General features: G+C 44.6%; 1 protein-coding gene across 1 annotated transcript; it reads right to left on the minus strand.

The window, feature by feature from the left end:
- Window positions 1–5358: 5358 nt before the first annotated feature.
- FOXQ1 (forkhead box Q1) lies at window positions 5359–8387 on the minus strand. Its single transcript, XM_039523003.1, is given in 4 exon segments — window positions 5359–5410; window positions 6895–6950; window positions 6953–7030; window positions 7032–8387. Coding segments are annotated over 4 exon segments (738 nt in total). The 5' UTR covers window positions 7584–8387.
- Window positions 8388–10865: the final 2478 nt, after the last annotated feature.

Genomic DNA, 10865 nt, shown 5'->3' on the forward strand with positions numbered 1-10865 from the left:
TTGGTCACACCTTACGTTAAGGGTACACTTAATTTACAAAGGATTAATAAATGACTGAAAGATATAACACATCTTAGTAGGTATTATAGCTATTTAAGTAATTAGTAGGAGTTGAAAGCAACTTATTAAACTCTTAAATAATCAATTAACATTTATTAAAAACACTTCTTACCCTTCATGAACTACTCAAATGTACACTTAATATAAAGTGTGAGTAAGAAATTGATATGACAGAAAATGCACAAGAGCAGTTTAACACAATATATGAAAAGGTTCTACTACAGCAAGAAAATAAAGATGAAGGTAAAACTTTTTTCAAAGGCACCCAATTGCTATAAGATCACAGGGTGCAATGAGGGATTGTGCTTTTCTAGATGCATGTGCATCCCACTGACACAAATGGTTGTGATATTATATATTGACCCTTTGTTCCTAAAATGAAGTTTTTAGATGCATAAAGATTAAGACTGGTACCTAGCAGGATCCGCCAAAGCTCCTAAGAACCTCTCTCATGGAACACTTTTATGAGAGTTAGAACCCTACTGGGATTGTCTAAAGCACCTGTCTGTGTCTTTAGCTGTCTAAATATCTTTACAAATCTGTCTCAAAGTGAAGAGTGTATAGATTACAGTAGGCCAGAGCCCACTGCTCCTCATTCGTATATGTCACAACAAGAAACCAATATCTTGGTGCTGCAGTGCAAAAGTCATGACTCTGTGCATTCTCATGAATCTCATTTTTAGGCATACTTTAGCTTAGAAGAAGAACAAAGGCCCACCACATCCAGATACACCAAAGTGGAGCATCATAAAATCAATAATACCTAATGAAAATGGAACAGAATGCCTACCTTGTGGAGTAAGCAGACCTGCAAACTGCATAATGAAGCACCACTTGCAGTTCTTTTGGAAGGGACACAGCGGCAGCTCATGAGCTCAATGACAGACTAATCTGACAACAAGTCCTCAGCTCAGGTTGTCAGACTCATAAAGTAATCATGGATAGGTGCCCCTGGAATGCATAGTTTGAGACACTGGAGAGTATTATCCAAAATGGCCCTTTTTCTTCAGAACATGAAAGAGATGGATCCAAATTCAGCCCTGGTATAAGAGGGTATAACTGTTGAAATCAACGAAGTTGCAGCAGGGCTATAATTAACCCTGTTAAACTAAAAGCTCTGACTACCTCATGGAATTGGCATGAAGGTTTATCTTTTTACTATGATTTTTATGGTCGCTGTGTGAGCAGGATAGGGCTTTAGGTGGCTTTAACAGCAAACTCAACAATGCTATACACCTTTGCTTCAATGAACAAACTTGACCCTTAAAATATATCCTGTTTTGTTACTCCCATTGAGTTCAATTGTGCATGATTTGTCTCTCTTCTTACTGGGGTGAAACTTCTCCTGGTGCAGAGGCCCTACACAAAGCTGTGTGGCCACTTAAGCTTCCCATTAAGGACTGAGTCCAGCTGCACTTGGGGTTCCTTGGAGGAAGAACTGGTGAAACTCCTTTTTTCTGGGGGCAGAGATGGGGTGATTGAGGGTTGCATAAGGCAGCATTTCCCAAACTGTGTTCCATGGAACACTGGTGTTCTGCACGATGTGAATATGTGTTCCGTGAAAGACTCTTGCACTTGATTTTTGTACTACTTTACACGAGCTTTCCAGTTAGAAATTGTTAGTTCAAGTTATTTTAAATTTGTATTTTTGCTTTGTTTTATAAAACAAAATATATTGGAGCATAAATAATGCAATTTTTTACTCGAAAACCAAATGACTACAAAATAATATTATAAGTGTTCTGTAATGGGCTAAAAAGTGTTCCGTGGCCAAAAAAGTTTGGGAAACGCTGGCATAAGGAATGAAGATTCCCGGTGTGGTGTAGAGCTTTGGTCCAAACCACCCCTTTCTCAGGCCAGGACATGGGGAAGAAGTAGCAGGAATGACAGAGCAGAGGGAGAAAGAGAGGGAATCTCTGTCAGGACACCATATAAGGTGAGCTGAAGTAGCATTCTTGGAATGGCTCAGCTACCTGGTGGAGGATTACATCCTCTTCTACGCCTTTCCAGTATATTTATGTGAAATCCAGCTATTGCTGCTGACTGGAAGACTGGATTTTAGCTTAAGGGGTTAGCTGACCCTTACATGCTGAATTGAATCTTGTTAGAATCTCTGCACTGAGCTCAGTCTCGCCCTTGAATAGGGTGACTGACTTCAGTGGGGACTTTCAACTGGGATACTTAAGTGAGTAAGGGGTGTGGACTCGGGTCCTAAATGTACAAAGATTATTTAGCTCAGCATACAGTCCAATGAAGAAAATTTTTCCCCAGCTTAATTTATTATGCCATCCACAAATGTCTTGTATAAAACGGGATCAAATAACTAGATGAAAATAAGACAGTCAAACTATCTTGGTGAGATCTATCTACAAAGGTTATGAACAAAATGATTTGCCTCCACTTAAAATAGGAGTATTTAGTTTAGCTGTATTGTACCCTGCTAGGGCTCAGGTTTCTCAGTATTGTTCAGGTTCTAGAAACCAATATGCTGCTGACATCCATGGATACTTCTGAGGCATGTGTTTCCTCCTCGTGGTTGAGACATGAACAAATACCTGAAATAGATTTCCCCTTAACCCAAGGAGTCATAACTCACAAAAAAGAATAATCTGTGAAGCAGGATGTGCAACTGTATTGATCAATGAAACTAGAAAGCTGTAGTTTAATCCTAAAGACCTGAGGAGGCACTCAAGATTCTTGCAGGTCATTGTGTGCCAAGGGGAAGGTGTGTGTGTGCGCTCCAGGTTCAGGCAAAATTCTCATTGCCACTGAAGTCATTGGGAGCTTCCTCTGAGCATGGAGGGCAACTGATCTCTAGGAGCCCTGAACTCCACCCACACTCAACAGAGCCAGTCAGATAACTTGGACAATGTGAACTCATACCTATAGGGCTAAAAACAGAAAGTGGGGGGGAGTATTGGCTCACTGTTGGTGTTTCAAATATCAAAAGGAAAATGCATTTGTCTCAGTTCTGTCATCCTGATTTATTAGGAGCTCAGAATGACATAGAGCACAGAACTAAAAAAGCTTGCTGTTTTGGGAAGGGCTCAGAAAACGTTAATTTGCTTGTTCCACACAAAAATGTAAAGTATCGGTTCTCTGATTACCTGCTTCTGGAAAGTGTTTGGACAGGTGCTGTGTTTCAGTAGTCATCTTTCACAGCCGACAGGCTTGATTTACAGTTGTAGACCATAGATTTCCCTTCTCAGCTCTGGTCCCAATGCTGTGTCTGCCAGGGTTTGTCAGTAGTGCACTGCAGGCAGGAAAGGCTGCATCTCGATTGAGGAGTAGCTACACTACCTGGATGAGATTCTAGCATAGAGGATCGAATTGGAAAGGGGTCTTTAAAGATCTACAGGCTCCTCCTTGAGGACACAAGACTGCTTCTGTTTTGGGTATTGGAGTGTCCTTGTCAAACTCTAGTCACATTAGTAGTAGTCTTGTTAGTCCCATTGAGTTTAATGTGATTCTTTCAGATAATAAATGGAGCACAATTTGGCTCACTACATCTCAGGTCCAGTTTATTTTGCTTGGGACCACTAAATCCTCTTATAAAATCACTTTCCTCTAGTAACTAATAAGCAATCAACCTAATCAGTTACTTAAGCCACACACACAACCTTTAAGGAAGTGTTTATTGTGGGGGAAAATATTTCCACTTAACTGAAACTAACTAAAATTCTTAAGTGGCTTTTTCCATTTCTGAAGCAGAAAGATGAAATAATGTAAATATGGGGAGAGACATTGCTCTGAAAAGGGCCCGATCCTGCAGTCCTTACTAAGCAAAACTTCCACTGTTATTAGGGAGCAGGATCAGGCCCAGAGACTTTTTAAATTAGTAAATATCAGAATGTTAATCCCATATTGTACTAGGTTTAAAATATCTTGTGGGAATCTCTTTTGAGTCTCCCATGCTGTTCATGCATTCTAATTTGGCGCTTGCAAATTGCCACCTGGATTTTCAGCTAAAATTACCTGGGGCCCTGGCAGAACCGTAGTATTCCTGGAAAAAACTCTGAACAGGTGAGCATTTGATGGGGAAAAGTAAACTAAACCTGCCAAGACTGGTGAGGCTACAGTTACCAAATATAATAACCATTATCCACAATCCTGAAATGCACAAAGAGGCAAATCTGAAAAGTTGGTATTCATCTAAAAGATTGAAATATTTAAAAGCGCTTTTGTAAGTCTTTAAAATGATATCCTTTTATATTTCATTCTTTCTTTAAAAATTGTGATCTTTTTACAAAACAGGATTTTAAAAAGTGTTCCATATGGTTTGATTTTAAAAAATACTTTAATATTTTTGTTTAAATTTAACCATAGTCATATCAAAGTACAACTAGTATACTCTGAAATCATCCCTAAGGGTAGGCAAAACAAGATGTTAGCTGTGGTCTAGAGACAACTAAATTCTCGATTTATTTATTTTTTTAAAGGGAAACAAAAAACACAAGCTCTAGCAAAAGGTAGATTATGGAAAGGCAAATTAGTATTTGTATAGGGCTTTGAAGATAAAATGGTATTTAAATGCGAACAATTTTATGGAAACCAATTCCTTTAATGGTTGATTACTCTATACATTAGACACTGATGATCTCTAGCGGTGCTCTTATGGATGTTACGGTATGAGCTAAAACGCATGAAATCTGCATGGACTTTATTGAAATAAGTAAGCGTTTTCGGTTTGAGATTGTTTAAGGCAACTAATAGAAGGCTTCCTTTTCTGCACGCATTTTTAACTATTCTGCAAATTGCTCTGAAGAAAAATGTAACGAATGGTAAATGGAGTGAGGGAGATAAGAAAATCCAGAGTCAAAATATAAATAAAATACACTCCGGATTTCAGTTTATTCACCTTCCGTAAATATGAGAAGTTGTAAACGGATGGGGCGGGAGGGGAATACCACTTTCCAGTTGTTAATGCATTCAGATTAGAATTTTTAAACTGAGTTTCGCAATGCTGTTAAAATCATAATTAATTAAAAAAAATTGCACCTCTTGCTTTTCTTTTCTTAGGGCTTTCCTGACAAGCCTTGTATTTAAAGGGAGTGTGTGTGCGCGCGTGATTTTATCAGTAACCGAAAACACATCAGGAGAAAAATGTAAGGGGGGAAATTTTGCTTCTACCAGAAGCAGTTAGAATCAAGTTGAACCAACAACCTTCCTGAAACAGCTTTCGTTTGTGTAAGGAGATGAGACAATAGGATTAAGTTTCATCTCTGTCCTCTGAAAAAGGTACCGCGCGGAACTTTTTTTAACGAAGTAAATGTTTAGCTGGCCCTTATTTCCAAAAGATTATCTTTCAAGGGCCAGTCCTTCTGAAGGAATGAACATCAGCACTCGAACACTGTTTGACACGAGGAATTAAAGAGTTATTTCAACTCTGTAGCTAGCTGTTTTCTCTGGGCTGGGAAGCATACTCCTTTCAAAAGGAAGAGAAACCAAGTCTCAGTCAACAGGAACGCTAATGAATTTCTGTACATCACCCATCTAAACGCTAATAGGCACCAGGGAGGGGGGCTGACAACAACCAAAGGCTCTCCCAAAAATGCAGTTGAGCCAAGTGCTCTCCTTCAAGGTGAGGGCTTACCTCCCTCGGCAACCTGCTCGCTTTCATTCAGTCCACACAACTTTTCTCTAGCACGTTTACAGGCTTTCCGTGAAGTCGGTATCCATCCCCTCGCCGCCCACCTGTCTTACACAGAGACATCACGCTATTCCTTGGGGAGTTCTTTTGCAACTTTTATTGGAAAATAACCATGGCGCCTGAGGGTTTTTTTCCCCATAAAATAGTCACGCACAAATATACAGAGAACAAAAAATCGATCCTGGCTTGCCCGTGGTCTTATCTCCAAAAACACAACTCAGAAAACAGACGGAGCACAGAAAGAGACCACGGCTGACATTTCATTGAACCCAACATAACGATATATATATATTTAAAAAAGCTGCGACCTGCCGTGTTAAAACATTTGTTTTAGTTTAAAACGTATAAATAAGTCCCCCCCGCCCCCACGAAATGCTAGGTGCTGTATAGGGGGTTTATTTTGGCACAGTGATGCATTGGTTTGGAGCAGAGAAATGACCCAGCAACCTCTGGCACCTTTTCACTCGCCCAGCCCTCACCCTTGGGTGCACAACGCACCCCAAACCCGTAGTGGGACTCAGCCTGACGGAACTGGTTCCCTGGAAAATGACACATGGCTTTGCGCAGAGAGGAAACCAGCCCGAGAGCAGATCAGGCACCTGCCTTAAGCCACGTACTCTCAACAATGACTAAGAAGCACTTTGGCCCCTTGCGAAGTCCAAATACAAAGCGCCCCACTTTGGTTTGGTTAAAACCCCGCTTCCCCCCCCCCCCAAGGCACAGTCACTTGTCTCGGGATAGAAAGTGCAGAAGCCCCAGCCTCGGCCTCCTCCCCGCTCCACGTGCTCCCCACCTCCCCCGCTTTGCCCCCTGGGGGGGAGGAGGGGGGCTTTATTAAGGCAGGAGGCTCTCGAGGGGGCAGGGCGGGTAGGAGGCTGGGCGCCCCGCGGCTGTGTGCAACGGGCCGGGCAGCCGGAGGGGGCAATAGAGCGGGGAGCGGAGCAGCGCCTCGCCAGGGGAGGGGAAGAGCTGGGGAGGCTCCGGCGGGAGGGGGGCGCTGCCGGCCGTCAGCGCCTCCCTCCTGCGCTCCAGCGGCGGGGGCCCGTAGGCGTAGAGCGGCAGGAGGCCGCCGGCGAAGAGGAGGCCGGCGGGTGCGGGTAGGAGCCCAGCGGGTAGGGGGCGGGCGGCGCGGGCCAGAGCGCCCGGGCGGGGCTGGGGCTGGGGCTGGGGCGCGCTGGCAGGGCCGGCTCAGGATGCTCTCGATGGCGAAGGAGCTGGAGAACTTGGAGCCCGGCCTGGCGGCGGCGGCGCCCGCTCGCCCTTCCTCGGCGGGGCCCGCGGCGCAGCTGCACGGGGCGGAGGAGCAGCAGCAGCAGCAGGGGGCGGCCGGTGCCGGGCGCGCGGGAGGCGGCGGCGGCGGGGCGCGGCTGAGGCGCTTGCGGCGGCGGCGGAAGACCCCGTCGGCGAAGGTGTACTCGCTGCTGGGGTTGAGCATCCAGTAGTTGTCCTTGCCCCAGGGCCGCGCCGGGTCGCGCAGCACCTTGACGAAGCAGTCGTTGAGCGACAGGTTGTGCCGCACCGAGTTGCGCCAGCCCGTGTAGGCGCCGCGGAAGAAGGGGAAGCGGCCCATCAGGTAGTCGTTGATCTCGGCCAGCGTGAGGCGGCCGCCGGCTGAGTCCCGGATGGCCATGGCGATGAGCGCGATGTAGGAGTAGGGCGGCTTGGGCCGCCGCGTGTACGGCTTCCCCTTGCCGCCCTCCGCGCCCGCCGGCCCCGCGCCCCCCGCCCCCTCGCTGCCCGGGCTGTGGGCGGCGCAGTCCCCGTCCGAGCCCAGCTCGCTGTCGCCCGGCGCGGGGGACGGGGCCCCGCTGCCCTCCTGGTCGCTGCCGCCCAGCTTGTCCTCGTAGCGCGGGGCGAAGACCTCCAGCTTCATGGCGCGGCTGCTGCCTCACCCTGCCCCGGCCTCTTCTCCCCCCGCCGCCAGGCTGGGGCTGGGGGCGGCTCTAGGGCAGCCCTAGGAGCTGGGCTGGCTGTTTGGGGGGGGGGCTCCTTCCCCGTCGGGAACAGTGTGTGTGTGGGGGGCGCTTGTTTCTCTCCCTGGACAGCGCCAACGGTTTCCTTCTTGGCGAGCAGCGCAGGCTAGGGGTTGCCTCCCCCTTCAGCCCTAGCAAGGAGCAAAGAACAGGGGCCGGGGGGGTTTGCTTGGAAGTGGGGAGGGCTCTTCCCACTTGGACAGGTCCCTGGAGAACAGGATACCCCCCCCCCACTCTTAGCCGCCTGGAGAGTAGGTTACTTAGGGGCAGGGAGGTCTCTCTCTTTCTTCCACCCCTCTGAGATTCCTTTCTCAGGGAGATGCACCGTGTCCTTCCTCACGGCTTTCACTCTGGTTGCTCCACGTGGGAAAACAGGTTGTTGAAAGAAAAGCAACTAACCCCAAGTCAGTCGGTCTGGGATGGGTAGTTCTGCAAAGTCAGATCCTCTCAAAGTTTGATCTTGTCCCTTCTTCGGGAGAGGTTCCTCATGTTACTGTCCACAGTTCATCAGCGCAATAAAAATGGAATACATTATCTCTAGTGATGTCGCAGTTGCTCCTCTCTCTGTCGGGTAGTTGCTGGTGCTCCTGTGTCAAGGGACCTGGTTTCTCCAGTCTTGAGATTCTGAGCTGACTTCTTGCTATAGTAGTTGCAGCAGCCAAGTTGTTATTGTTATTAGTATTATTGTCCAGTCATTATCTCTCTCTCTCTCTGTCTCTCTGCACCACTTTCAGACCAGCCCATTATAATACTTAGGCAGCCGAGGAGAGGCGGAGCTAAAACCAGGATCTGAAAGGCTGGTGGGCGGGGAAGCAAGGTAGCAAAGGTGGGCATCCACTAATAAGCAAGATCAGAGTCATAATTATCTTCCTGTCATCTCAGATCTTGTTGGAAAGTTTATTTCATGCAACATGTTTGTTTTGTTTTTGTGTTTTCCTCTGCCAGGTTCCACCCCTTCTCTCCCTCTCAGCCCTGGGTGTTTTGAATGAAGGAAGCCAGCAGGGACAGTGTGTGTAGGTTTGCATAGCAGGTTCCTCCTGCCAGGTGTAAAGTTCAGGATGACTTGTAGGTGGCAGAGCAACACCAGCTACACATTTATTATTTTTACATAATACTTTGTTTAGTAGCAAGTTGTAATATAACAGCTAAACACCCTATTATAAAATAATACAGTGCTTCACTGGGAAGCTGTATAAACTTTGTTGTGAATTCCTCATGACTTATGTCGCTTGATAGTCATTTAATCCTCACCCCTCTCTTCCCAGTCCAGAATGAAAAGTGAATGGGTAGGCCCTTCTACATGCTCTGATGGAAACACTTCAACAAAACTCTGATCTTGATTTTATGTATATGTAATGAACAGGGACACTAAACAAATCAGTGTAGCTGACTTCTTTCAGAACCTGTCTTTGTATCTCCCTCTGTATAACTCTCTATTAAATTGTTACTCTGTAAATAAAACCTTTTTGAACATTAAAAAGCTGCTTTACTTGAGTGTTTGGTTTTTTTTGCATGCCCCTAAACAGTAAAATTCAAATACAGGACCAAAATGTATATAATGAATTAGGACTTAGAGTTCATTTGTTTTACCGATTTCTTTCCAGAAAAATCTAACATGAAATATTTTTAATATGTATTTCACATTTGCCATGGTCTGATCTTCATTGAGGTGACTAGTCCTATTCACTTCAATGTGCTTGTATTCAGTAGGACTGTTTGCTAAAGGGAGCAAGGACATGGACTGATAACCAGTGGAACCTCTTATTTCTCTGAAAATTGCTGTCTATACTGGGTTTTACAAAAAATCAGTTGACCTAAAATGGGAGTAGGTTCTAACCTATTAAAATTCTGCACTGCCTCATTTGTCAGCATGTGGAAGACTTTCTAGGATATAACCTTTCCAGAAACCAGTACAAAGATTATGTCCCATCTTTATAGATAATATACCTGAATTCTTTGTTCCAAGTAAGACCTGAATAGCTTGTTAGGTGGGTGCACAAATTGCTTAATAATAATAAAAGAAACATACTGAGTGTCGCCCTAGACTTTTTGGAATGAGTGCTGATCGTGCATAAGGTTTATAAAGGTACATCACAATTCTATTTGAGATGCTCAGCTAATACCATTGTCAATTTAACCTTGAAGTTTGCATTGCCCTTTATCTTTTTTGCAGCTGTGCAGTGGTGGAGAGAAATGTGAAAGAATGCAGATTTAGAAGTGCATTGAAAGAGACACAAATAGTGTCACTTTCTCTTTTGATGGGATTGCTTTCACCCATGCACCTGCAGAAAATTTGCCAATTTTTAATTCTGCATGTGTTTTGAATACTCAACAATGAACAGACTCATCATTCTCTTATCTATCCTTTCCTGTTGTATTCACTTAACTTTATTAAAGGGTGGGTGTCTTCTTCCTCAAGTTACCACTTGGCCCATCTTTAATTTAAAAAAGCCAAAAAATAAGAGGGAGGCCACATTTTGAGGGTTTTTCCCCTCAGTTTTTTCCCCTTCAAATAACATGAGATGAAAATTTTTAACAAATAGTTGACTTAACAAAAAAAGTGAAGTGCCAATGTTTGTGCTAAGGGTATGGGAAAAAACGCTCCCATTGCTTCCAAAACTTGTATTTTTCTAACATGATGCCAATGGTGAGGGTAGGTTTCTTCCTCTTCCTGCCTTTGTTGTAAATGGCAATGGAGAAGCCATGATTTGGTAAACTACTTTTTGATGTTTATTTTATTACCTTTCCACCATTTGTGTGGAAAATGTACACATTGTCTCTTATCCTTATTCAAAGAACTTAAAAGTCATTCAAATGTTGTAGGTAAACATGTCAGACAAAACAGAGGCTTTTTTACGGCCATGTTTCAAGACTAGGAATGAATGGCAAAGCTGGAGTTTTCTCTGAGTCTAAGAGTTTCAGCTCAGAGGTTAATATAAATTTCCCACAGTTGTCAAGGTACCTTTATAGTGTGATCTGCATCTGATTCTACTTTTATTTGTCCAAGCCCCCATGCTGTGAACAGTTAAGCACATGTGTAACTTGAGTGTAATGGGAGAGTGCCATTGAAGTCTATAGGGCTACTTACCTGAGTAAAGTTATGCACATGTGTAACTGTTTGCAGGATAGGGCTTAAATCCAGAGTTTCTGGTGTAAATGAGAACATAACTAAACCCACTCTC

This window comes from Mauremys reevesii, linkage group 2 (genome assembly GCF_016161935.1).
Source record: "Mauremys reevesii isolate NIE-2019 linkage group 2, ASM1616193v1, whole genome shotgun sequence".
NCBI lineage: Eukaryota > Metazoa > Chordata > Testudines > Geoemydidae > Mauremys > Mauremys reevesii.